The sequence below is a fragment of the Diplotaxodon limnothrissa genome, linkage group LG12 (genome assembly GCF_057381915.1).
Source record: "Diplotaxodon limnothrissa isolate DT_005_m linkage group LG12, D_limnothrissa_male_GT1.1, whole genome shotgun sequence".
Classification (NCBI taxonomy): Eukaryota; Metazoa; Chordata; class Actinopteri; order Cichliformes; family Cichlidae; genus Diplotaxodon; species Diplotaxodon limnothrissa.
Window position 1 is genome coordinate 13,914,637 of NC_140607.1, and position 27,236 is coordinate 13,941,872.

The 27,236-nt window shown below is 41.9% G+C and overlaps 1 protein-coding gene across 3 annotated transcripts in view; it reads right to left on the reverse strand.

Moving 5' to 3' along the window:
* Nucleotides 1-408: 408 nt before the first annotated feature.
* gapvd1 (GTPase activating protein and VPS9 domains 1) overlaps nucleotides 409-27,236 on the reverse strand; it is a 32,125-nt gene continuing 5,297 nt past the window's right edge. For 2 of the 3 annotated variants that reach the window (XM_085367151.1, XM_085367152.1), the window contains exons 2-28: nucleotides 22,266-22,484; nucleotides 21,658-21,925; nucleotides 20,975-21,547; nucleotides 20,799-20,882; nucleotides 20,554-20,688; nucleotides 19,184-19,376; nucleotides 18,556-18,636; nucleotides 15,588-15,745; nucleotides 15,186-15,312; nucleotides 14,777-14,902; nucleotides 14,488-14,661; nucleotides 11,922-12,059; nucleotides 10,568-10,702; nucleotides 9,822-9,941; nucleotides 9,122-9,199; nucleotides 8,012-8,358; nucleotides 7,828-7,915; nucleotides 6,339-6,407; nucleotides 6,109-6,237; nucleotides 5,878-6,004; nucleotides 5,655-5,767; nucleotides 4,877-5,036; nucleotides 4,547-4,734; nucleotides 4,089-4,302; nucleotides 3,466-3,538; nucleotides 3,156-3,353; nucleotides 409-2,848 (exon numbers count right to left, since the gene is read on the reverse strand). In XM_085367151.1, the coding sequence (XP_085223277.1) occupies nucleotides 2,708-2,848; nucleotides 3,156-3,353; nucleotides 3,466-3,538; nucleotides 4,089-4,302; nucleotides 4,547-4,734; nucleotides 4,877-5,036; nucleotides 5,655-5,767; nucleotides 5,878-6,004; nucleotides 6,109-6,237; nucleotides 6,339-6,407; nucleotides 7,828-7,915; nucleotides 8,012-8,358; nucleotides 9,122-9,199; nucleotides 9,822-9,941; nucleotides 10,568-10,702; nucleotides 11,922-12,059; nucleotides 14,488-14,661; nucleotides 14,777-14,902; nucleotides 15,186-15,312; nucleotides 15,588-15,745; nucleotides 18,556-18,636; nucleotides 19,184-19,376; nucleotides 20,554-20,688; nucleotides 20,799-20,882; nucleotides 20,975-21,547; nucleotides 21,658-21,925; nucleotides 22,266-22,450 (4,422 nt within the window). In that variant the 5' untranslated portion in view covers nucleotides 22,451-22,484 and the 3' untranslated portion in view covers nucleotides 409-2,707. The remainder of the gene's footprint in view (nucleotides 2,849-3,155; nucleotides 3,354-3,465; nucleotides 3,539-4,088; nucleotides 4,303-4,546; nucleotides 4,735-4,876; nucleotides 5,037-5,654; nucleotides 5,768-5,877; nucleotides 6,005-6,108; nucleotides 6,238-6,338; nucleotides 6,408-7,827; nucleotides 7,916-8,011; nucleotides 8,359-9,121; nucleotides 9,200-9,821; nucleotides 9,942-10,567; nucleotides 10,703-11,921; nucleotides 12,060-14,487; nucleotides 14,662-14,776; nucleotides 14,903-15,185; nucleotides 15,313-15,587; nucleotides 15,746-18,555; nucleotides 18,637-19,183; nucleotides 19,377-20,553; nucleotides 20,689-20,798; nucleotides 20,883-20,974; nucleotides 21,548-21,657; nucleotides 21,926-22,265; nucleotides 22,485-27,236) is intronic. The other variant, XM_085367153.1, reaches the window with a different exon arrangement.

Sequence of the window (27,236 nt, forward strand, 5' to 3'; positions counted from 1 at the left end):
CAAGGCTAAAATTACAAATTTGTCCAACACAATCATACGCGTTTTTTGTGTTTAGATCAGCACTTCAGTTGGGAGTGAGTGGTGGGGGAATTCGTAGCTGCTACGATTGGCTATCTGAAACATTAGCCAGGTCCAAATAATTTCATCAGCTGTGTGCAGTATGTATTTCCAATTACAGTGACATCACATAAACCTCATTAGTATAGATGCAACCTGCAACTTGATTTTCCAGTGCATGGTTTTCTCATCAAATTGATTATACAGACTCTGCAAGGAAGTGTAGATACACATACAAATCCTTTGCATATGCTACTGTAGACGAATATATATATACACACACACACACACACACACACAGGATATATGTATATATACATATGTTTTTTTTAAGCATTTGTGATGTTACCCATAAACTGTTAACCAGTTTGAAAGTAACAGCATGGTGCTCATCTTTGCTACTCATTTTTTAAAATCTAAATATGGTTACTTTAGATGACTACAAGCCCCCTCCCCCCCAAAAAAAATGCACCGTTCCCTCTCAAATTTTCCAGGAAAATACATCCGTTTTGTGCAAAATAAACCACTGAGTTCAGATATGCAAGTATCACGGGCACAGAAACTTTGCATCCTCTTGCAGGTTCAATTACTGGCCTGTGGCAAATACTGATCCTATTCTAACAGTTTACAATGATTGACAGTGTACAGACCATTCAATGACTTCATGCAAGAGGAGGCAGAGGGTCAACCAATCGCACAGGCGTCTCACACGCTCACTAGACAAATAAAGAAAAGAGAGGAAAAGAAAAGGAAACACTCACGTACTACACCAACCACTTCAGTATAAACTGCAAGTCAGTAACAATAGTGTTGATTATTTACTCTTCTATACTACTGTGTATTGTGCTGTCAGGTCATTTCCCGTGAAAACTAACAGGTTATTTAAAACTATAATACATGTAGCACGCCTGTATACAAAAATGAAGCAGAGGATTTCAAGAGAAAAGGAGTTTTAGTCATTTCTTGAGAATTAAAGACATGCTTGTTCTATAATTGGAAAGATACAATGACACTGGGATATCACAGCACACCAAATTGGGAAAAGAAAAAGAAAAAGAGGGGGGGATAAGTGCACATAAACAGGAGTCCCTTTGTTGAACTAATGAGGAGGTAGAGAGCCAATATCCAATTGTTCACTAGTCTGCCCATGTGGACACATGTGGCATCTCAGGTATAAGATTAGAAACTAAAATGTCTTTGTTCACTAACAAAGGCTTGTCTTAATTAAGGGTGACGCGACCACAACAAGCATCACAGCAGGTCAATATCCAACTTTTCCTTCATTCCTTTCCCTGTTTGCAACCATTTCCAACTACTGCACACACACAAAAAAAAAAAAAAAAAAAAGATCCAGTACTCTGGTGTCAACCAATGCAGGACAGTTACTGTGTACAGACAGATATCAGGCTCATTGGTTTCAACTTTGAGGTAGGATCTAGAATTCCGAAATGGGGATATCGTTAAAGGGACCGAGACGCAACAGTCGGTAATGTTATGATGCCAGCAGTGAGGGCTGGACAAAAATGTCTCAATGAGACATGGTTGGCCCGTTGGAGTAGTGTGTGTGTGTCTTGGTTTTTGTGTGCACGTATGCACTTAAGGGTGGGGATTGTTCTTATGTTGGGTTATATATTAGAGAAAAAAAAAAGTAACTACCTGTACAGCGTGCCCCACATCAAAGGCACTATTTTCCTTTTTTTTTTTTTTTAAAAAAAAATGCCACCAAAGCTCTGTGCATGAGCTCACCCTGTCTTTGTTAATCACCCAGCATCCTCACCTAAGGGCTACTCACTGCTAAGGTGCCTTTCCGAACTCAAGCATTATTTTTTAGCAAGTCTACAGTAACATCGCTTGCCTCTGACATCTTGAATTGGCATGATATGCATTTTCATTGTTAAAAACTAGATTAACAAAGCATTAAACAGAATGACAGAAATAAATACATTTTATCTCATATAAATATGTGGGCCCTTACGTCCAAATCGATGCACATTGGGGTAAACAGTTCATGATATAAGCTGCCCTATTAGTTTTTTTGATACTGTAACCTTGGGAGTAGTACGGTTAATTGTGAACTGATCTCAGTGTTTATGAGTCACTAAATCCCACCGGTAACTATCATTCACTGTAAATTCCTGTGTCACAATGGGTTTAGTGAACATTATACTGTAATTTAATTGGAAGCCTTTCCCTTTCACCCCGGGGAGGGGAAAAAAAAAAATTGATCACATCAAGGAAGTCTGGTCCCTTTATACAGGATAATGTTGATTTAATGTCATATTGTAATTATGTATATATAAAATGCCTAATACAGACCCCAAAAGGAAACCTGACTGAAAAGACAAGAAGATAAAAGGAAAAATTCAAATCAGGTTCAAAGTTAATATGTTACCAATTTTTCCCATAGGCCTTTTTTTTGTTTGTTTGTTTTTTTCCCCACTACGGCTCAAACCCTGGATTTGTTCACATACGTACAGTAATATATATTTTGTAATCTCTCAACGTCTCTGGCTATGTACAAGCTATACAAATACAGAGCAGGCTGAGGGCCAGGTTTTATAAGCTGTGCAGAGGGAGCAGTTGGTTGGGAAGTCTCCCAGTCTCCCGGCTCCTTCCCCCGCAGTCTGCCCATACAGGTGGCTGTTCTGCTTCACTTGCGATCGTCGATGGTCTTAATGAATTCCACCGCCGCGGTGAACTGCATCCACCAATAGCACTCCTCCCCACTCAGCCGGCTGGCGTAGAAATTATTGATGTACTGAACGGTGGACAGCAGGCAGGGCGGGTTTGCCTGGAGGGGAGGAGACGTGGGGATGGGCTCGCATTAGCCACTCAACGAAGCTCATGCAGCATCATATTTATTTATTTATTTTTATATATATATATATATATTTTTTTTTTTACATATTTACATATAAAAATATACACAGCTTAGCAGCGGCGTTATGGTGTTTTGCCACAGCATTCATTTTTATGAGAAGTTTTTATGATGGTGATTTTTTAATTTTAAAAGTCAACAAGTCATCTAAATTCTTACAATTAAAGTTGAAGAAATTACATTGTGGTAATAAAAAGGGAAGAATAAAGAACAGACTCACCCTAATAAGGACAAAGACGAGCACGGGAACAAAGTCGTCTGCTCCAGGGACAGAATCCTCGTTGGCCAGACTGAGGAGATTCATGATGGTGGAACACATCCGCAGTATACACTGGACTTTATCTCGTGGCGTCTTGTATGCATTGATGCTCTTAATCTCGGACTGTGCAGAAGGCCAGGGAGCTTCCTTCAGGTAAACCTACAACCAGGAAGTTTTTCAAAATCATCAGCTTTTAAAGTACCAGTACCTCTAAAGTATCTCCCTTCTTTGGTAACTGAGAATATGTTAAAAAATAGATATATACTTATACCTCTGGGATCTGAAGAGCTTTATGATTTGCTGTCACAACTTTTGAGAGTCGCTGGATATGTTCATGGAAAAGCCTGTGTGTGTGTGGAGGGGGGGGGGGGGGGGGGGGGGGGGGGGAGAGAGAAAGACACCTGGGTTTAAGACAACAGTGAGAGAACGCAATCTGTCCAACAATAACACACATCAACTTACTTTCACAGCAACAACTGTTTACAAAGTGCTTTGACAGATGAGCAAAAGCAGGATACTAATAAGGTAAATCGAAACAGAAAGCCAGACTTGAATTAAATGTAGTCACGTAATACAACGGAGTTGACCTACAAAACTTGCTTTCATGGATTCCACCAACATATATGAATGCAATCTGTTTATACATGCAATGTTCATACAAGTAAATGGGGGATATTTACTTAAATTTTGAAATTAGTCACAGGATCCTTACAGGGCATTTTTACACCGAGCCAAAAGCCCTTTAGTGAACTTGTATAAAGGCCAAGATATAAAAGTTCTGCTATCTCTAGAGTTTCAGTTTTAAATCCTCCTAACAGTTAAAAAAAAAAAAGAAAAAGAAAAGAAATCCAATACTGCCTAGTGAAGCACTTTGCTTGGCAGTGTGCTACTCACTGGTCTCTGAGAATATCTCCATCCTGATTGGGGTAGAAGGCCAGTTTAAAGATGCGGTTCATAACACTGCGTTCGATAGCCATCTGGGCATCCTGCAGCTGGTCCTCGCTTGCATACTGCCAAATGGCATCACGGGCCATGGCGCCGTACAAGTAGCGCAGAAAATCCTCCACTGCTGCTGTCTTGTCGTCGGCTGCTGTGCACCCCTGGAACGCTGGAGAGAGAAAGTGATTTAAGCCTCGCATCTTCAATAAATGACATTAGTATCTGTAACCGTCGTGCTGCGCTCGAGTTTGTGGACAGACTGCAGGCACTTCAAATACTTGGAAAAAAATTAAAATATTCTACTAACAACAATGGTAAAGTATTTAGTAATGTCACACTAGCAGGAATCTCTAATGTGGAGGACTAAGCAAAGAAAGAATTCAGTTCAACTAAATGTGAAAACATTGAAATACCTTTAATGAAATCGAGCATCTTAGACTCCATATGCTCGAGGAGAAGTCGAACACAGACTGTGGTGAAGTAGCGGTTTGCCACCTCCTTGTCTCTTAGCACCCTCTGGAGGAGCCTCTCCAAATGGGCCTGAGAGGTCTGCAGGCCCTGACGACACCTGGTTAGATAGGCTATGTACGGTGCCCGCTTTCTATAGGAAACAAAGAGAAACACAGGCATTTTATCATTTTCACTGTAGCTCTGCGTTTCATTACATTTAAAAAAAAAAAAAAAAAAAAAAAACTAATTAAAACACACAAATAAGGGTGACTTTCCAAACCCTCCAGATTTACCTGTAATCTTCTGCAATGGCAGCGAGCAGCTTCCTGCAGGTGCGCGCGTCAAAGCGGCTGACGCACCGAGTGGTCTCCTGGATCTGGGCCATCAGGTTCTTATCCTGAAGGTTGATGGCTTCTGCTAACTGGATCTTCAAGAAGCAGACAATCTCGTTTTCTGAAAACAAGAGACAGCAGTGTGCATTGGACAACAGTGAGATATAATGTCAATGAAAGCCCCAAAGAACGAGTAACATTAAAGTTTATAAATGTATTAAACATTTGATATCAGGTTTTGGTAGAACATCCTTTCCTTGCATTTACTTAGTGACGTGTTAGAACACTTGCCTATTTTCGATTAAACTGAGATTATTTTATATGGCCACACGCGTATGACCATATTTCACTGAACTTTTCAACATCCCCCATATTTCAACCTTGCCCCAAACCTTCAGAAGGTGAAGTTGGCACAGATTTGGTGTCTTGCTTAAGGACAATCTGAGCAGGATGGATGGTTGCCAACATTAAGGGCATGTGCCTCGCTCCCAATGGAAGTGTGTGACAAAGATACCTACACTGTAGAAACTTTTGGTGCTGCTCTAAATTAGTACACTCTAATTTCTTGTTAAACAAGTTTTAAATGAATTCCACCTCATAATCCGTTTGTTTGTTTTTTTAAGTACTCAGTAGAAATATTCATACAAATCCAGCATGGCAGCATGTTCAGTTTAGTAAAATAAAAATCAAATGAAATGAAACCAGATAGATTAACTATTGGGTGTTCAAGCACCTTTACCTTCAGGATCCATGTGATCAGGCAGCCCATTTCGAGTAGTTGCAGGAGCCATGATAGGCAGAGCCACTGAGTCTGCAGAACACAAAGCCAACCTCAACTTCTTCTTTGCATCACTGTGGGGGGGAAAAAAAAAATATCAATTGAGCCCTATCTATGAATCATCTGCATCAAGAAAATTTAAGTGTCAGTGTAAAAAGAGCTTGGCTATGTGCTGGATTATGACCTGAAAGAGAACTTTGTTTCGTGCTGTTGTGCCGTCTGGCTGGCTGAGTCTGGGAGATCATCTGCAGAAATGTTCTGCAAAGTGTCTTCTCTCTGAGCGTCATGCACATTGTCCTCAACACAAAGATCTGTTAAAGTAAAGAAAGCATAAATATATATTAATGTATTATGTCTCCTGCAGGTCTACCTCTCGTGCATGCATGGTGTTTTGATTTTTTTTCTCTGCTCTGACCTCCTGCACCATCATAGGAGGCTCCGGCTGTGGCTCCATCACTCGGGCTGGTCCTTTTAATGTTCCTGTATTTGTCCAGGATGTCCTCAGCTGCCTGGGCTTGAGTGCTCGATCTGAGCAACGGGTCATCTGTGAGGGTGAAAGAGGAAAAAAGAAGCTTGAATTCAAATTAAACTCACAGTGGTGGATCTCTGCTTAGCAATCAAGACTGAAAACAAACCATGACTGACCTTGCGGGATATTGTGGACAACTTCATCTTTCTCTTGTTTGTCCCTTTTCCTAAATGCTGCAATTGGAGCTGTGGGGCAGAAACGTGTGATTAACTAAAACAGAGTGGCAATCCATTCACCTGGTCACAAATCGCCTGTTGACAGCCACTTTTGTTAAGTCTTTGGTGTTTTTGTATGGGAGATGAAAAATCTTAGTGTGTAATGCATGGCATCTACAAAGTATTAGACCAGTGAATGCTTTTAAAAAGAAAAAGCAAACATTTTGATGGTAATTCGACCTTTGGCTTAAAGCAGAATATCCCAAAGACATACTGTAACTAATTATAAAAGAGGTAGTGTATATGGATGTGCATAACCCTACTGACGCTTATTCTATTGACATAAAGGCACCAACACAGCAGAGTTACAGATGCTAAAATTTGATGACACACACACAGGAGAACTTGGGTGAAATATCTACATTCATATTCTGTTTTCGCCAGGGAGTAAAAAATGAGTGAATGAATGAATAAAAAAAAAAACATAGCGAAACACAGAAAATCGGGTGTCGATGAGAAACGCGACTGTGGGAACTCAGGCTACACCGTGTCACATCACAGCTCTACAGTTCTAAGGCAGCACAAAGCAGCAAGGCACGCAGCCGCTGGCTCCAGCAGTAAAGCTAGCTCGATGATGACAGCATGGAAGCGTTACCTGGGACTTCACTCTCAGCCGTCCAATACAGCACTGTGAGGAACACAACAGACAGGGTTGGCCTTTCAAGCACAGGCTGCTGCTCTGCGGGACGACTGAATCACCATGCAGAGCAGCAGGACAAACACAATGGCGTTTACAGAGGTGGCGGTTTAGACGTCAAAGCCCTTGACTTTTTCCAGTCCTGCATTTTATGAATATCAATCCAATGTTTACTTTAGAAGTACCATTATCTTAAAGAGTAATAAGCACTAATTCTGTGAAGGCACAGCTCATTATTTCCCAGACAGATGTATGAGAGATGGTTGTTGAGTAGAACTCCAACAAGAGATGTGTCATCTATCAGCGCTGATGACAGAGAGGTCTATCTAATGACCATTAGCCGCTGGCTGACAGCACTGCTGGGAGGGCTACAGCCATACAATCTACACAGCTAAAGCTCCTCTGATGACTGATTAGCTTTGAAAAGTCTATATAAATCTGCAGCTAGTGAGACCTGAGAGAAAAAGGACTGGACACGTCTCTAGAGCAACTTCAAACAACAAGAAACATCATTTTCCAACTGGAACATCAGCAATGGAGTGGACAACATGGATCATCAGTCTCTTTCTCACTTTATAAATTGCTTTTTGCTCTGCTCTTTAAAGTGTGATATTTCCTGTCCGTTGTGATTAAGAGAATGTTTTCTTCCCCCCCCCCCAACCACAAAACATATAAAAGGCACACTGCAATCACACTGATCACAAGTTCATTTCTCGGCACAGGGAAAGACTTGCAAGTAACCCGTTTCCTTACCTTTGGGAATGGCTGGCACAAAACGTTTCTTCCACCACGGCCTGTTGCGATCAGATTTCTCATCGTCGCTGTCTTTTCTGTCCTCAACCTTTAAATGTAAATTAGCACATTATAATCAAACATTAGCAGGTGGTTTATTGAAAGCCGACTATGAAAGCAGCCCAACTACACAACAGCTCGTTACCTCTCCTTTCAGGGAGTCCTTGCTGGGGGATGAGGATGGACCCAAGGCGAAAGCCCCGGCAGGGTCGCGCTCTTCGACTGCTACCCGCCGGTTAAGGCCGGGGTCACTCGTGGGCCGGCGACCTGGGCACACGATGTCAGAGCTGCGGCTGCGGACCAGCCTGTCAGGGAACGAGTGGCGCTGCTTGGTGTGTTCCAGCTCGGACTGGGCCAAGCAGTGGGGTGTGAAAAGAGAGTGGCGAGTCTCCTGCCCCAGGGCACTGGCTTCAGGGATGGGAGGATCGGGAGGGGGGTGAGGGGGCCTGGCATAGTGCACTTTTGGCCTCACTATTGTTCCCGTGGAGGAGCCTGAGGTAATAAGGCAAGGGAGAAAAAAAAAAAAGCACTGAGAAAATATTCAAGAAGCCCTAGTTTTGATTATATTTTCTTTGAGCTTTAAGTTACCCACTTAACAGCTTACTGCACTCTTTTCTTTCCCTCCAAGTGCATTTGTGGATCTTTATTTATAGCCCTAAATATACTAATAAAACTCAAATCAATTTATGAGGGCAAAAATTGCTGCTCTGTACCATAAAAGCTCACCTGCTTCTAAAGAGCAGTCCCTAAACATAACATTCACGAGAAACAAAAATGTGGGGGGACTGCTAAAGAGAGATGTAGGTGGGAGATGAGCCCTAGGTGTAGGCCACCTGTTCCAAGGGTAGACGCTCTCCTGAAAAGCTTCCAATGGCAGCCTCGTGCCATGAGCACAGTGGGACAAGGGGACAGTGCCAAAGAGCCTGGGGTGAGGTCTCTCAACCTGTCATCCCTTCACCTTGCCCCACAGACACACACACGCACACACACACTTCTCTCAAACATTTCCACCTGCACTACAAACAAAATGCACAGAAGCCAGAACAAAGACTGCTGAGAATAATTTGAGATTCTAAATGATGCCAATGAAGAGATATTTCACTTGCACTTACAGTAATATGTCCAGTAATTGGGGGTTGGAGTAAATTTTGCACAGCTCAAGCTGTTCTGCGATTCCATGACATTATGGCAGGGATTTAATGATACTCATTTTTAGCTCTCATTGGCTGTAGAGCATTCTGGGAGTGCAAATTACCTTCGGCGGTGGAAAGGGGATCAAACATGGCCAGCAAGGAATCAACCTGTGATGGTGGAGATGTCAGATGGTGTGCTCCTGAAAAGAAAAAAAACAACAAAGATATAGAAGACTATTCATTACAGAGCCGCTGAAATTACAATGCACACCAATATTCATTTTTTAAATAGGCCAATTTAATCTCAAGTGGGCCAGCCCAGTACGTCCAATGCCTCCATATTTCAAAAAAGTAAGTGAAATTGGAGCAATATGTCAGCAGTCTACTGCCATCTTACTTCAGTGTGGTATGGCAGGCTACAGGCCGTGACCCAGCCTCTGGCTCGGATGGAATTGTTAGTTTTATCTCCACTCAACATATCCTAAATGACCTGCAACAAAATGTTCCTGATGTGATAAGGTGAAAATATTAGGGCGCTCCTCTCTGCACTTTCACATGTTGCAAAGCTACAGAGCGGGTTGTATTGGTTGGGCCAGTATATTATGAAGTGCTGGTTTATTCTGTACCGTGGTCTCCAAAGTCGGCCCCCCAGCAAAGAGCATGCAACCCTTCGATATAACCTCAAGTCATATTTATGGTTTTAGGGAGCAAAACTGTGATTTACTTTGGTGACAGCTGTAAAAGTGACAGGGATAGATGGTGACCAGACAGACTCTAGACTGATGGTTTGGCCATCCTAGTGGGGATGTGACACACTCCTACCGTGGCCTGACTCCTCCCCATCTGGACTGGTCACAGAGTCCTTCCCTCCAAAGTCCGAGCTGCACTCTGACCTCAGATCCTCAATCTTGTTGGGGATATCTTCTGACGTCGCACTGATACCTGTGGCACCCCCCACACAAAACAGGTGTTTTGACATTCAGGACAAAAACAACTCAATATCACCTATGAAACAAGGTTTTGGGCAAAACTGCAAGTGCAATGGTTCTAAAACAAAAGAGGATATTTTTCTCTTTAGACTATGCTGTATGGTCTCTCTCAGCCGGGAACCCACTGGGACCTCTAAATTGGTAGCGTAAGCTCCCCGTGGGTTATGGGAAAGACACAGATAAGAGTGATCATCAGACGCATACTATCCATCGGCTGGATCCCGTGGGACGTTTTCCTGTGAGCTGAACCAGGAACGTCACCGCTGGCTTCTTAATCTAGGATACTACTTCATGCACGTCAACATAACACGTGCACCTGAGCCCATGGACAAGGCAATGAACATTAACCTCTGCGTCATACAGAAAAATTCACTTGGACCCCACTATGCTGGTAAGGACCCTCCTAACAACATGACCACTCTTTCCACACCAGCAAGGAGAGTGTGAATGGTTTTATCTAACCTGAATTTAGCAACGACATTCCAGTAGAGAAACATAACAAAATGAGGCAAAAACAGAATGAGATCTTTCATAGTAAACAGAAGCCAATAAAGTAGATTTAAGACAAGGTGTTTATACCTGAGACGACACTGAGGCCCGGTGTGCTGGGTCTCGAGCTGACTTCTCTGACCTCTGTGTCATCTGAGGTGCTGCCGACCCCAGAGCAGCTCTCCAGCTCCTGCAGACGCTCCTCCTGCTTCAGGTCTGCGGCTTCTGCACATGAAAAAACAGGGAAAAAAATCTCTCTTATGAAAATGGCCACAAGAATCTGAACTTACTCAAGGAAGATTGCTGTGATGATAGTATTTTGCACTACCTTCTTTTGTACACATGGAAAAAGAAAACAACAAAAAAAACAAACAAATAAAGCATACATGATCATGTCTTATAACTGCCAATCCAAACAATAAAGCTAGTATAGCCAATTCTGTGGCTACCCAACGGAGCAGTTGGGTCGAACCCTGAGGCTCCACACTACTAGCGGTACTCATTTGCATGCTCGTTAGTAATAATGTGTTGTTGAAGTGCTCTTCGGAGTGTAGTTTTCTGCTGCCTAGCCATGAAACAAGCGCTCTACTTGAAGCACGCCTCCGATCACGCCATTACAGAGAACAACAGGGGCGGCAAACGTAACCAAAAGAAAAAAAAAAAAAAAAAAAGCAATCAAGGCACTCATGCATGTCATTTCTGCACAGCACATATTGAAATGGTGTACTACTTCAATTAACATAAGGCCCAAGCTTTTTGAAGAAACACTGTTAATAAAGCTCTCGACTGATTTTCACAAAACGCTGGTTTTCAATAGAGGGACTCAAGCACGTAATCTCCCATTAACAAAAGGTTTGGTCTAAATGTTCAATTTGCAAGAACGGACTAAATATAATCTGCAACTCGTAATAATGCATTTGCCTTGCAAAGACACTGTAACAATGTTAATGATGCTTTGACTGATTAGTGACACACAAACACACAACAAAAATGCACAAACCAGTTTCAGAGCAGTATCGTGCAAGTCGGAGCCAGATAAAGAACTGACACCATGTAAGCTGACTGAGGACAGCTGCTGTCCTTGCGCTTCCCTCCCCACTGCTCAACCACAGGTGCAAACACACCTGGTGGTCCCTCTAAGGAAACCCTAAGCTGCCTTTTACTGGCACTGGCAGATCTGCCCTGAAAGACAAGCAAGTGCATACAAATATGATGACAGATGCACGTGCACATTTTTTGGTATGAATGCAGTGCAACCACACCTGGTGTCCCTTCCCCCCACCCTTCCTTACTATATGGAAGAAACATAAATATACTGCATGCATAAATAAGCACACATGTGAATGCAAACGCACACCTGAGACCTATAAGACAATACCCAATGAGGATGAGTGTGAAAACAAAAGGACACTGGAACAGCAGAATAAACCCTGGCTTCCCCCACCTGAGTCACTAGGCAGGACCTCTACACTCCAGGCCTCGCTTGTGGTCTCTGAGATGGTGGAACCATAGGGGTCCAGCAGAACTGAACCCGTGCCAGGAAGACACAGCAAGCTGCCGAGCATATTTTCCGCAGCTGCCCCTGAGAACAGAGAAAGAGAAAAAGACAAAGAGTTAACCCCTTCGGGAGTGGGAAAGTGTATTTGGCATGATGAATGACTTACTTGTCAGTGCTATTAAGTCGACGAGTTCATGAAATAATTGTATCTATATTCACTCCATGACAGTTCGTTATGGAGAGAAATTTGCCTCAAAAGGGTTGCAGAGGATATGATCGATATGATACAATATGATCCACAAGCATATACTGAGATTTGCAAATGTGTGCAGTGATTTGTGTGTAACTTAAAGCCCAGATGTCCCAGTTTTACACTGGAACTGAACGCAGCTTACATTTGTGGAATTGTGCGAAAATGGTCGCGTTAAATTTGTCTCAAAACCCCATGTCGGCATGCGATGTGACGTGATCTGTGCGTACGAGGCAATTCGTCCACATGTATTAAAGGTTATGTGAGCGAGCGAGAGAGAAGTTGTGTGTAGTTTTAGACATGTGTACGCACAAAAATGCTTATAAAGGTAAAATTATCAGATTCGTGAACGGAACTTAATAAATTGTGTGGAAATGATCAGTATGTATTCAGATCGCTTTATCCTTGTGGATCATATCGTATGCATCTGCAGCGCTTTTGAGGCAAATTTCTCTCCGTCGTTAATGTACTGATTTGATGTGTAAACATTCAATAAAAATAAATAAACAAATCTTCAGGTCTGACTTTCAAACAACAGCAAAAAGGCCAGAGATAAGCAAAAATACTAGATAAACCACTCACTCGCAGAAGGGGGTTCAGAAGCAGTGAGCTTTGCACACAGAGAGGTCACATGCATTCCATGCTGGGACCCACAGGCACCTGCACCACTCTGCCAAAGGTCAGGGGTTAATAGTAATATCTCACCCAGCCCTGGCCTCTGGGGCCATGACTTTGAGCAGTTGATTAAGCCTAGCATTATTCACAACCAAATTACTGCTTTGTCTACACTCCTGCAAACTCCTCAGCACAGCTTCCCCCTCCATCTCCGCTTGAGAAGCCGTGGCTTAACAAGGCGGAAGAATGCAGAGGCGAGGGAAAAGAGCTAGCAGGTGTGAGTGGGAGTGGGCGTCCAAGGCTCATGACCAGAAAGTCAACCTGTGGTAGCTGTGCCCCTGGTACGAAATGCTTCCACTTCGTGGCACACGCGTGGCATGAGCTTACATGCGTGCCAGCACCCAGGCAACAGTGTGTGCTGCTGTTGGCGGGGGCAGGGCTCTCATTGGCAGTGGGAGAGCTCTACCCCGCTGTCCGTGTTTACAGTCTTCAAGGTAGGGGCGCAGAGTACTTGTCTTTCAGGTGGATGATTAAATGAGTGGCACAACAAGAAGTGAAACAATTAGAATTTCTGCCTCATTATCATGGTAATCTTATCAGTGGGATAATGAGGTATTAATGGATATTTAATGTGCATCTCATAACCCAATCCCTTGGAGAAAACACATAAGGAAATCGCTGTAAATTCACTTAATGATGGAAAAGTCCCCCAACGCCATATTCCGAAGAATGAAAAATGGTGGATGCAAATGAGAAGGAACCAAGGTCAATAAGACTGCAGGGACTGAGTGAATGTCAGAGACAGAGAGAAAGAGAGCGAGAGAAATGGGCAGGGGAAGGATGTGAACAGAAAAGACCGAGAGAAAGAAGACAGGAAGATGAGGGGCTGAATAGGAAGAAGACTCAAATATTATCTCCACAGCTGGTTTAAAATTACATTAACCTGATTTTTTTTTCCCAACCCATCTTTCTCTGTCACACTTTTGGCTCAACAAAGTGCAGAAACTGAATCATCCTACGTATTAGCATACTATAATAACACATGTACTTATCAACCACTGTTTTTGTATTAACTTCATCTTCATTTATTTTTTACTTCCTTCTCCCTGCCAGGCAAAGAATTAAAGGATAACAGCACAATCAATAAAATCCATGAGTTGGTTGCAGTACAGTGAAAGAATATCATGCTCTATATCAATATCCTATATTTTAATATAGATTCAGGATAAAGGATTATCAACACCAACTATTATTTAGCCGTTTCCATAAATCTGTAAATCTGAAACACAAAAAGATCAAATTCCTTTCCTTTAGTTTAAAAACAGTTCTCACTGGGGACCTATATTTCCACCCTTCAGTATATTTGACTAACAAAATAATTATTTATGGCTCTTACAGACTAAAATGAGCAATATCTTTGCAGAAACTGAACTGACTAAAAGATTTTTTCTATTTGATGCTATTTCACCCAAACCCACAAAGTAATGACATGTCCCTGAATCAACTTCGTAAACAAAGTCCCTGTGGTAAGCAATTCATGACTGGTTCTGATAAAATATTCAGTGATCGCATGGGATCTGTACGCCCGTTCATTTGCCTACTGATCAATGAATGTCTACAAATACGCGACCCAAATCGTCGACCCACCTGCTATTTCTTGTAGCCGATCTTCGTCCATATTGGGGTCAAAGTCACTGCCGAGCACGTCGGTGCTCCAGGTTTCGCTGACCGTCTCGGAGATGTCCCGGTCATCTGTCAGACCCATCATGTCTCTGATTTCAAATTTGCGTAGTTTGTCATCGAGGTTGTCCTGTGTCGTGGCTGAAATAAAGATAAGGTGCTGTCAGACGCTTTGTCTGTTTATAGAGGACTGCTGTATCTAAAATCCTCTAAACCTCTACAACTAAACTATACATTCAGAAACACACATGCATACCCTGTTCATGCTCCAAAAGCTGCAGGGCCTCTACCCCGTTGCTCCCTGACGGGCCAGCTCCCAGCTCAGAAACAGACTCTCCCTCCAGGTCCAGAGATGACACAGAATTAGAACGATTTGAAGGGCCTAAAGTTAAGAATAAATACATACATTTTAGAAAGTGAAGACATGCAAGGTCAACAGGTCACTCAGTCAGCAGTTCAGTAAACTAAAGTACAGCATATTTTAGCCCAGACCACTTATGTTGTTTTGCTACAGTATACATTTTTTTAACCTGGGGAAAAGTGCTTTTCTCCAAATCTAAACATGAAACTCTCATGAAAATCTCTTTCAGAAATCCTTCATATTTTAAAATTTAGAAGGAAAACATAGCTACAACATATGTCACGTCATGGCATTCCAGACTGACCCTCTGAGATTCCTTCCAAGTTGTCACTGCACAGAGAGAAGCGCAATGTTTTGTCTGGTTTTCCATGCAGCTTAGTGTCATCAGCATGGCCATCCACCTGGGCCCCATCAGCCATCTGATTCAAAACCTAGAGGGTAGCATATGCAACAATATTACTTAAGATCAGCTGTAAACTTGGGCTAATACTGCTCTTTTTTCCTAGAGGTATTCTGAGTAAAAGCAGAAGGTCATATTTAGATAAGGGAGTTTGTTTTCTGTGAGATCTGTGGTATCTTGCGTAACACTGCAAGAACACAAAAGTAACAGGAAACTGGAAGAAACATTCTCTAGGTAACCATACTTCCCTTTACTGACAGGAAAAAAAATATATTCAACTGAATTTATTGCATCAAGTCACATTACCTCATTCTCTGACATCATCCCAGGGACAGTCTGAGGACCAGTTCCCAATGAAATTACCAGCACCTCCTCTGGTACCAGCTCCTGTAGGGACTCTTGGGAGCTGGCCTCTGCCTCCCCCTCCTGGGCTATGTTGGAACGGCTCCGGCTTCGAGCAGATGCTGGTTGGTGGGTTGAAGGAAACAGGAAAGGGAACTGTGTTATTTTTACCTTTTTTTCCCCTTTTATAGTCACAAATAAGGAATCTGTTTTTAAACAAAAACAACATCAACCAAAGAGCATGTGTGAAAATGAACAGCAGCAGGCAGGAGCTGGAAAGCAGACTCAGAGTTCTATGTAAGCTGAGCTCAGCGTTATAGTCATCTGCAGGTAGCTACACACCCATGTGACATATAAGATTAGTTTATCTCACGTGTGACAGTAATTTGCTACAAAAAACAAGGTTAGTGCTGATTATGTATGAAGTTATCCTTTACAAATCAGAAATATTACTTTAATATATTCAGCAGTTTACTGATTAAGATGTTAAGATACGGACAGATGTGAGTTTTATATGAAGGCTTAGCTCATCATGCCACTCCAAAAAATAAAAATAAAAAATACTGTGGTACTGTTTAATTATGTCGACAGCTCTACTGCTAAGAGAGTGTGGCACAAACTTGTTACACAACAATCTTATTCAGACATGTCGAAGAAAAACATTTCAAGAACTTCCTGAGAGTGTATCTTTTGCTGATGGCTCACATGTTAATAAATGGTGTGTCCGATTATGTGCAAGGGTGTAAATAAATTAAGGAGGTCGTATCTGCCGATAGTGCAAGTTAAAGAATTGCACCATTGAGCCCATAATTTGCTGTTTCACATTACTTTAGAGTTGAAAGCTATTTTATATTTGTACCATTTCTCATTCTGCCACAGGTTCATAACAGAGTGGCGGCAGTATTTTGTAATTAATGTGGCATCGTTCACGTCCCGTTGTTGATCCATGACTTTAGTTCATAGACTCTGTGGCTATTTTTATGTCTTACTATAGTTCAAAATTTTGGTAAGAAGGATGAAGAAAGCCATGCTTTGTGATGTGGCTAACTTGAAACTGGCATGTCGAGATCACATAAGCATGCAGTGTTTCTCGGTGTTATCGTTCATCGTTCTTAAAAGCTTCAGCCTCCAAGACAGGTCTTTGCAAACTGATGGTTGAAGTCATGATGGTTATGTAAATCTTTTATATGCAGATACCGACATTCATTCTCATCAGCATGACTTTGAGAGTCATGAAGATCTGGTTTTTATGGTCTCTACAAGTACAGCAGAGTCTACAACCTGCCCCAAAGGCCACGTTTCACAAGCTGGTATAATAGGTTCGCCGCCGCCTTTTTGTTTATTCAATTAGAGCTACTCTGCTCACACACATCCACCCAAGTTGTTAGACTCATATTGTCCAGTTGGAAAAAAATCGTCCAACTTATTAACATGCAACAATCTCCAAAACTAACAAACTCACTGTTTTAATTTAAAATTACCAACACTGAAACACAGTGCACTATGTATATTCAAATACCAAATTACCTGCTTTTCACGGTTTAAAAATAGCAGGCCGAATGCACTGTAGCACAGAGTAGCACTTGATATACATACGTAAAAAGAAAACGAAGGGTCTAACATATTTTACCTGCTTTTTAGTTTTTAGTAACTATAACGTCATGCATATATTCTTTAGTTCATGCACTGGAAACGAGCACAGGCCTTAAAATAGATTTAAGATTCTACAGTAACTATTGACACCTGATATTCCATCTCAATGGAATTTTCCAAACAACATTACACACAAATGAAAGATATTAGGCCATATGGCATTCACCCTGGATTGCATTTGTCTTTGCAAAACAAGTGTTTTTATCAATAATTCTCCCATAAAAGCAAAATCAAATTGAAACAGGAGAAACAAATGCTGGCAAAAGTTTCAAGGAGCCAATATAATCAAGCTAAGCCCGAATTAATACAATTAATTTCACCTGTGTGAGAAACCAACTATGGCATCAAAGTATGAGATTATAAGAAGACATTGTAATTAAGGGTGTGCGTGACTAGATAGCTAATCATTACTATTATCATGAGTCAGTACCAGACATACTAGTCGTTTAATTGTTAACAGTTCAACTGATGCTCAATACATTGTGGCCTAAATGTTATGCAGCCATCTTCCACCAGGGGGAGCTGCAATCCTGACATCGTCATAGAGGTTCTCACCACCCGGATAAGAGGAAGAAAATAAATAGATGATTTATTCTTGGTATTTTAGATTTTAACCTTTTTTCAGATGGTTGTCACAAATTATAGAATAATGCATGATAATACGTGATGTGAGGTACCACACTTGAGTCATTGTTGAAGAATGTGATTAAACTCAAATGTCTTTCTTAGACACTTTTTGGCACTGTCCATTAAACGGTCTTCAAATTTAACTTGATATCTGAGTGTTTCTAAGTTATACTGGTTGGTTAGCCTAATTTTATTTGTTATTTAGCCGACTATGAAATTCGTCACCATGACCATCCTTAACTGTAATAGTTTCTTCTTTAGCTTAGTCCAGCTGAGGTATAAACCAGAAGGGAAAAAGGTGAAAGATAGATTTTCCCCACTCTACCTGGTAATGAATAGCCATATTCCGCTGATTAAGGAAGCAAAGAAACAGGGGGGGAAGAAAACAAAAATAAAAAATGTATAAAACAAAATGAGTGGAATAACATCTTAGCTCTAATAATCAGCCAAAGCACTGTGAAGGGCAAAGCAGGCATGTTGAGAGCACAACGACAACAGCAGTGCTAGGTAACAAGTTGTGCGGCAGCGTGGTTTCTGTGCAGCTTGGAGCGTGAACCAACGTCTTATGAGTGTCATCTAACATAAAGCTGAGAGAAGCCACAGATATGAGGGTTAGGTTCTCGTCCACTAACACGACTGACAGGCTACCCACCAAAAGGGGTTACTAATGGAATGTGTGCAGACAGGGTGGTGGTTGTGGGGTCCCAGGATGTTATAGCAGCTAAGTGTTGTCCTGGTCATTCATTGGCAGCACAGGAGGAAAGGAAAAGGACAAGGTAGGGAGTTGGAGACAGAATACAAAGTATCTGAGAATTCAAAGTAGTCCAAGTAGTCAAGATTGAGTAAATAAATGCACAAGTGATTCATTTCTAATTAAGGCGAGTTGCTACAGAATCATTTGTCTTGAAAATGGTAATGAAGGTAATCTATGCATCTTTTCCATCCATTCCAATTAAAATTAGTTCATTTATATTTGGTAATTTAATTGGTTGTCATTTCTCTAATAGAGCCTCAATCCAGGCCATACTAATTATCTTTATAACAAGCTAAGAAGTAGCTCATTAGCTTCTCATAAAATACAGGCTTTCACTAGCTATCACCGTTCAACTCTAATTGTTTACTTTGCCCCTCATTAGACAAACTCTAGACTTATATCTTCTAGTCCTTGTATCAAATTGTGATGTTTTATCAAGCCAAAAGTTTTTTAAGATCATGTACACCAGTGCATACAGTCTTAATAACCAGAGTCACAGAAGGACAGGTGCTGTGGAGAAAGCTACCTATAGGAAGTCTGTTCTTCTTGTTGGCAGGAGTAGTAGCTGGAGAGAGCTGAGGGGTGTTGGATGGAGTGAGCTCCAGGCTGTTGCTCTTAACAGTCCGAGACTGAGGCACATTGGCCAGCAGGGTCTCCAATGCCATGTGCTCCTCCTCTCTAAGGTGGTCCCCTGCCATCAAGCCTCGAACAAACTCCACCTAGAGTTGCAAGGAAAACAGTCTCGAGTTACCAGGACTTCTTTATAGGTAATATGTAAGACATGGTTTGATCCTTAGCCACAATTACAGGCCATGGAAAAGGACTACACCGTTTTCATGTGTTCGTGGAACGTACTGAGTAATAACTGGAAGTGCAGACTGGAATACGTTACTTAAATTCTGCACTAATGACTTCTTCAGAAGCTACTTTGAGCCAGCTGTCCCAATTAAACAGACAAAATTAGAAGTGCAGAGAGGTGCCCCTCAGTATATATTTAAGTACAGGCATATAAAATCTGATTTTGGACTAAGAATGCACTTCTCCAGATAAGGTTTTTCATAAGACATTCAAGGAAGCAATGATGCACAAAGTTGGAAAAGCCCACAAAAGCATGTTAAGAGCTTCATTAACTCACAGAAAGACAAATTATCTAATAAACAGAGAAACTTAAAAACTGGCACTAAGCTTCTTGATACCACTAAAGCTTGATTTAGATTTCTGCAGGGAAATTTACTTTAGAATTTAAAAGTTACTAATATAAGCTACTCCGTTTCCAGCTTTGAGTAATTGCTCAGCTTTGCTCAAAGAACCAATGTTTGTGTATGAATAGTTTAGACAGATTGTATTTATTTATAAGCCTCCGATCAAGATCAGAGCACATTATATCTATCAAAAATGAAGTCCTCACAGTCCTTAGAACCTGAAGTGTAAGCAGGAAGTAGAATGTAGCATTTTCCAAGATCATCCGATTGATCTTAAAGGCGAATTTGGATTTGTCAAAGTTCTTTGGAAACCTAAACTGGTTCCCAGTGTGGAGTTACACACGGCTTCAGTTCATCTACAAAGTTATTTTTGCAGTGATTGGAGTAAATGACCGCACCTAGCTTTCATACTAAAAGGAATTTGATCTGTTTTATGATCTTGAATAAAAATCCATGTATTAATGCATATCCCATCAAGTCAGACAGAGCTATATGTAGGATACTTAGAACAATTTCTCTAATACATTAATTAGAGCCATCTCATCCTGCTATTGGCTTTCAAGTACCTTCGAGTGGCTCAATAGAGTAGCTAAATTTTCGAAATTTGATAACATACCAACGATTAACCTGCAAGTACTTTGTTTTTGTCAAAACACATAACAGGGACATATACTGTAACTGTAAAACAGCCTACCAGAGAAAGCAGCTGATTATGAGTAACATAGACTGCAGTCCTACTGAGGCCTTCTAGAAGATTCATTGAGGACATGGGTGGGGTTTCAACTGCTCTTCCGCCAATCACCACATCCAGAAAAGCAGCAACACAACTCTGCCAAACAGAGACCCAGAAAACACATCTTAGTACATAAGGCCCCTCATTTTTTAACCCCAAAAACCCAAACAAAAAACACATTACTCTGTTTACAGAAACAGACCTACCTTATCAAACTTGGACAAACTGCTTTTCCGCCTTGGGTCTGCATCATCGTCGGCCATTGCCAACTGCTGCAAAAGTTGCCCCACCTGTATGGCAAAACAAAAACATTGTAAACCCATCCACAACAGAATGGCCGTGTATATGACATTACAAAGAGAAAACGTGCTGCGCCACTTGCCTGCATTAAATTGAAGCGAGCCACTTCATTGATCGGTGCGTCTGAGATAATGCCATACTGCTCTGGGTTAACTATAGCTGGACAAATGAAGCAGGTCAGCAGCAGATCTGTACACATGGTGCGCACCTCTCCCACCTCAAGACGCTCTACGCATGACAAAGTCTTGTACATCTGGGACACGATCCAGCGCAGGCTGTGAGGAAAGCAGTAGGTGTTCTGCTTCAAGTAACCGATAAACTTGTTGACCAGAGCGACCAGCTTGGCTTCGTTCGCTTCGACAGCTGCCTGCACCCTCTGCTTGTAGCCCTCAGAGCCTTTCTCTCCGTAGCGCTCTTGCTGGGCCGGAGTGAGGCGCTCCGTCACTTTGGCTGGGTCGGTTTCCAGGTGGTCCTCATCTTCAACCAGAAGCTGCATAATAGGTTCGTGTAGGGTGGCAGTGAGGAAGAGCTTGGCGGAATAAAGGCCCTCGGAGAAGAGCTTGAACAGTATGCTGAAGGCACAGGTTCCCCGTCGGAGTAAACGACGAGGGTTGTCACTCTCCTTCAGCTCAAACTCTATCAAGTACCGCAACACCTGGTAGTTGGAAAGAAAGATGGATGAACCAGATGAAAACCTCTTATCTCACTGAAAACCTATGAAACTGTTACTAATGTGTAACAGCAGAAGCAGGTGGGATCACTGACCTGTAGTAAGTAGCTCTCATCCTCCTGCATGATACAGTTGCCATAAAGTGAGGTGAAGACTGTATATATGGCACCTTGAGTGTGCTCCTGGATCAGCCTCTCTCCTGCCACCAAGCAGGACGCAACCAGCCGGGGATTATCCCTCAACCTGGCCAAGAACTCTCCATAGATTGTTTCATGAAAGCCCAGAGTCTTGTAGCCATCAATAAACTGTGTATCTTCCAACATTTTGGCATGTTGGCAGCATTCAGCCGGAGAGGCCTCAGCACTGTGGAACAGAGTTGTGTCATTACCACATTTTATAGAATTCCTTCCACCAACAGCAGTTTTAATCTTTCCATTTTTTCCTCCCTAAAAAGACCAAACTCAACTAAAAGTTTAGAATTGCACTAAAATGTTTGCATCTAGCTCCGTTTTACTTACCAATCTGGCTAAAATGTCTTTCTGCAAACCAAGTCAAATCTTGGAAATGCCCAACTTTCCTTAACTCTCCCCCAAATAAATTGTAATTTTTACATTGCTCTCTGCGTATAGGTTAAAAATACAAAATATTCGGGACTTTTCTCTTATTCGCCAACAATACAGTGAATCGTGACAGTAGATCTAACCTAGTGAGAATGAGACGATCGAGGTTGATGCGCTGCTGCTTTGCGATCCATGCAGCGCGGTACAGCCTCTCAGCTGTCTTCAGCACATCACTGTTGAGCCTCTGGATCAGCTGCTTCTCTGACGCCACATACAGCCGCTCCTGCTTCAGGTGGTGGGCCAGAGTGTGGATATCTGGCTTCACCATCTTCAACGGCTCACTCAGGCAGAGAGGCAAATGACTGGAGCATGAAAGAGACAAGATCCAATGGAAACAACGTAAATCGGTATAGTATGTAGAACTAAAACTAAATAGACATTTTTAAAAAAAAAAAAAAAACTTTTATCAACCGTGACATCAACAAGAGAAAGGTTTCTATCAGGGGAACTGCACCGATTTCACACACAGAAGTTTCTGATATTTCAGTCACAGTTGTGTCACAAGGGCACATTGGTAGGAGGAAGTGAGAACTCACCAGGCAGGGACAATAAAATGATGCTATTGGTTTTATTAAATACTGTTTGCCACACATGTTACATTTTATTCAGTTTCCTGTAAGTCTCAACTTTGTGAAAGTGAAGGATTAAATTCCTGGAAAAACTATAAAGTGCTGAAACTGAAAGGATTTACCTTTTCCTTTTTTTTAATGTTTGTTTTGTTTTTTTAAACAAACAAAATGGAGAAACTGTCTTTTAGTCACTTTTTGGGCAGTTATTGTAACGTTCTACCACAGGCAACCGTGCTGTTGAAGGGTCAAGTATATGTATGAAATGAAGTATATGTAGAGAGTAGTATTCTAATGGTTTGCAATTGTTCTATAGCAGATCATTTTCTCTCTAAAGAATTGGCTTAATATGGGGTATGATCAAAAAGTTCTGGGAATCGGCCCCCGAAAAGAAGAAAAACAACACTTTAAATTTGGCTGCCCTCCACTTTAGGATCCTCTTCTTGTATTGAGTATTGAGGTCCAAATTTCAATCCTCCTTGGCGGCCGCTTATCGGGGCCTGGAGCCTGGGGCTCGCTCGGGCCCCTTCGGGGGTGGGGTGCCCCCGGCCTCTCGGCCTGGGGCTCGGTCACTCAGGCACAGCTGGCTGCCGGCGGAGCTCATGGGCGCGTCACTGCAACTCCCCCTGGCTTCTGCTCCGCGGCTGCTGAGTGAACCCTCATCTGGGACTCTCCTCAGCTCTTACTGGAACAGTGGCGCGGCTGCCCCTCTGTTGGTCTTCCATGGTCTCTTGTGTTCTGGGGGCCTCTGGATGTCTGGAGTTTTGATCTCCTCCATACCTGCTTCACACCCTGGAGGACGGGGCTGTGGCCCCCCCACACTCCCTAGCAGATCGTTACATGGAGAAACCTTTGGAATACAAGCGCGCTGATCCACACAGGTATGCACACGGGTGTTCACTGCTCGTAGACCCAAATTACACCTTTCTTGGCTGCTACTTCGAAGCACATCTGTCCTGCGTGCTGCACAACAACATTGAATATTTAGTATTTACTGCTGTTTACACTTAGCTAGATTAATGCGATGGTGTTGTGTTTAGTATGTTGCTTTGTTTTTTTTTTTGTCTTTTTTTGCTTGTTTTCTATTCTTCTCTCAACAGGTGATCCAGGAGATTTTTTTTTCTCCCCCCCTTTCTCACTGTCCCTCTCCCCTTCTGTTTTTCCTTTCCTTCCTCTTTCTTTCTCCCTTTCCTATCCCTCACTCATGTCTGTCCCGTCTGTAACATCTGAAAATAAAATATAATAAATAATAAAAACAAAGATCGACCAAATGGACCAATACGGCAATGCCACGATGATCCATTTGGCAAAGTAAATCCATTGGGTATCCTTGTTGGTCTTCAGACAACAATTCTGATGGCTAAAGAATCAAATGGGACAGGCGGGAAAAAAAAAAAAAAAAAAAAAAAAAAGAGTATTGAGGTCCAAATTTCAATGCACGGTGTGCCAGTACACAATGGCTATGACCAGAGACCCAGTTCACAACACCAGTGATGAACCTCCACTCAAATTTGGGTTATTTTGAAATAAGTTTATGTTTGACCTCTGTGTGTTTTCAGATCCTTGGTTAAATAATTGCAGAGTACACAGTACAGGTAGCCCTAACAGAACTTTCAACAGTCCTAAAAGTGGTCCAAAGATGCACAAGGGGTTGACCTTGAAGGAGAAAATTTTAACTCTGTTTCTTTTTTCCCCTCATGGGCAGATTCCCAGAAAATTAAGATCACACCACATACTACATTGTTCATGATGGTTACATCATACAAGGAAAATGATCATTTGCATTCAGTGTGTTTTGCAGACTGGCCCAGTGACAACTGCAAAAGCAGGCTTTGTCACAAGCTCTGGGACGCGCTACAGAGCAGAAAATGCAAATCATTCTTCCTTTGCCACTCATACACAGCCAAAACACATAATCCAAGCAGAATGCGTGAAATTTGAATGATTTCTTCCTTAATTCTATCCACAAAAGCCTCTTTGTGTGTGGTTGCAAACATTTAAAAAAACGATTAAAATAAGGAGTTTAGGCACTGGGAGGAGAAGAAGAATAAGACTAATGGAGAAAACTGCCTTAAAAGCAGGAACGACTGCAGGGCAGCGTCACTGCTCGGAAGATAACAGACAACTACAACATTAGAGCTGATACACCAAGCAAATCAAATTGGTTATGCAGACATAATGATTGGCTTTACATTGAATTCCCATGGCAAAGAACAAACAGCGATTCTTTTACTTCACTATTCATCATTTTTATGTTTACATTTTTCATTAAAAGCAGCATTATAACATTATGTGACTATATATAGTCAAATGGTAAAAATGGCTGATCAGAAACACCAAAGAAATGAATAAAGTAGTGGTGTCAGCGTCGTTAAAATGACGTTAACGTCATAACCGCATTAACGCGGCAAATCTCCGTTAGCGCGTTAACGTAGATCGCCCCGTGCGTGGGGCTGCACGGCAATAACGCATTAACGAGCTACCCGCTCTAATGCATTAACAAGCTACCCGCGCTAACGTGCAGCCCCACGCACAGGGCGATCCACGTTAACTCGCTAACGGAGATTTGCTGCGTTAATGCGGTTATGACGTCATTTTAATGAGATTAACACTGACAGCACTAGAATAAAGACATTTATTATTATTATTCTTTGCAAGCAACATATTTTGTGTATAAGTAGTAGTAATCAATTGTAAGCTCTATTATTATAACTGCTTGATGAACACTTATTTACAGACATGCATGCCATTAGATTCCAGTCACCCCAGCGCGTCACTGTACTAAAAATTGTTTAGCATAATGTAGTTACAAACAATATACATGTAACGTAGACATAATGTCAACAACGCGTGTCTGCATAACCTAGATGTGATGTTGTTGTTCGTTTTGAAACCAGCTTTACACATCTAAAAAAATAAAATAAAATAAATTCCCCACTCGCCCTGCAGGCGATCTCTATCCCTTCAAGCTCGGGCCCTCTAACAGATGCCTAGGACTGTGCTCTTTGGACAGAGATCTCAGATGTTGTTCCAGGGATGACACTCCCCCAGTGTGGAGGTCACTGCCCTGAGTGCTCCAATTACCATAGCGACTACTGTTGCCTTCCCCCTCCACAGCTTCCCAAGCTCTTCTCTCAGCCCTTGGTACTTCTCCAGCTTCTCGTGTTCCTTCCTCCTGATGTCGCCATCACTCGGTATAGATACATCTGTCACTAGGGGTGTTTTCCTCTGTTTGTCCACCACTCCTATGTCTTGTTAGTTAGCCATCACCAGTTTGTCTGTATATAAAAGTCCTACAGGATCTTAGCTTGGCAATTCCTGAGGAGTCAGCTGAATGTGAAGAACAAGATCTGGGCAATCAACATGCCTGTGATCAGATACCCCACTGTGATGATAAGCTGGCCAAAGGAGGAGATAGAAGCTACTAGGGGTGGGCGGTATAAACGGTATACGGTAGAAACGATATAAATTTGGCCAACGGTAGAGATTTTGACTATACCGCTCTACCGCGATAGAGCATGTTGATGGTGTCATCAAGCTGCACCTGTTTTGGTCGAAAGCATTACAGCGGCTGCAAACAACATCATCTGCAAATTATGCCGGGCGACAGTAATAGCAAAGAGACGAAGCACTTTTGGAATATGGGGAAAACCAAAAACTGCGTTTCCTCCACTTCCGTACCATTGATTCATTAATGCTGAATTCTCTCGCAGCTGCTCTATTCCCATGTTGTTGCAGTATATTAATGACCAACCTCGTATTGTGGATGGATTATCTCAGTTGTTCTCCTGACTGAAGTTTGGTCCCTTTATAGCATCCTGCCATGCAATTGCATTTGTCCCTAACCACCAGAAACCTTCACGTTAACTTTTATCGAGTGGAAAAAAGTTAGCGTTCATCCTTCAGCTTCACTGTGCTAATGTTATGCTAACGTAACTGTTTTGCTAGCGATCACGTAGGACATCATTATATACCAGCTAGCCCAACTTCAGTAACCCTACAAAAGTCACTGCTGTTTAGTTTTCTGTCTTCATTTATGTTGGAAGTGATAGCAGAGCTGTACGTTTTAATTTTTGATATAGCAAGTCAAAACATTAAGTGGAAACTAGCGAGCTAACTTCCTGCTAACTTCTAACTCCGTTGAATTTAATAAATTCTGTTTTCATGGATGCCTGGATGTTAAACTTAATTTTTACACCTGGTAGAGCAGCAACGCTCATCATTTTATTAAAGATGAAAGAATTTAGACAGCTTTTAACTCTCAGTGATGCCACATAGGGCTGTGCGATTTGACCAAAATCTCATTTCCCGAAAAAAGAATTCTATCGTCCTGATAGCGATATAAATCACAAAAATGTAACAAGTTCTGTAAATTCTGTGAATCTCGGGCAGCTCGACTTGCATGAAGTGTTTCCAGCTGCGCGTCATGTAGCTGGAGTCGAGTGTTTTAACCGATGCATGAAACGATACATTTTTAGACATAAGTTG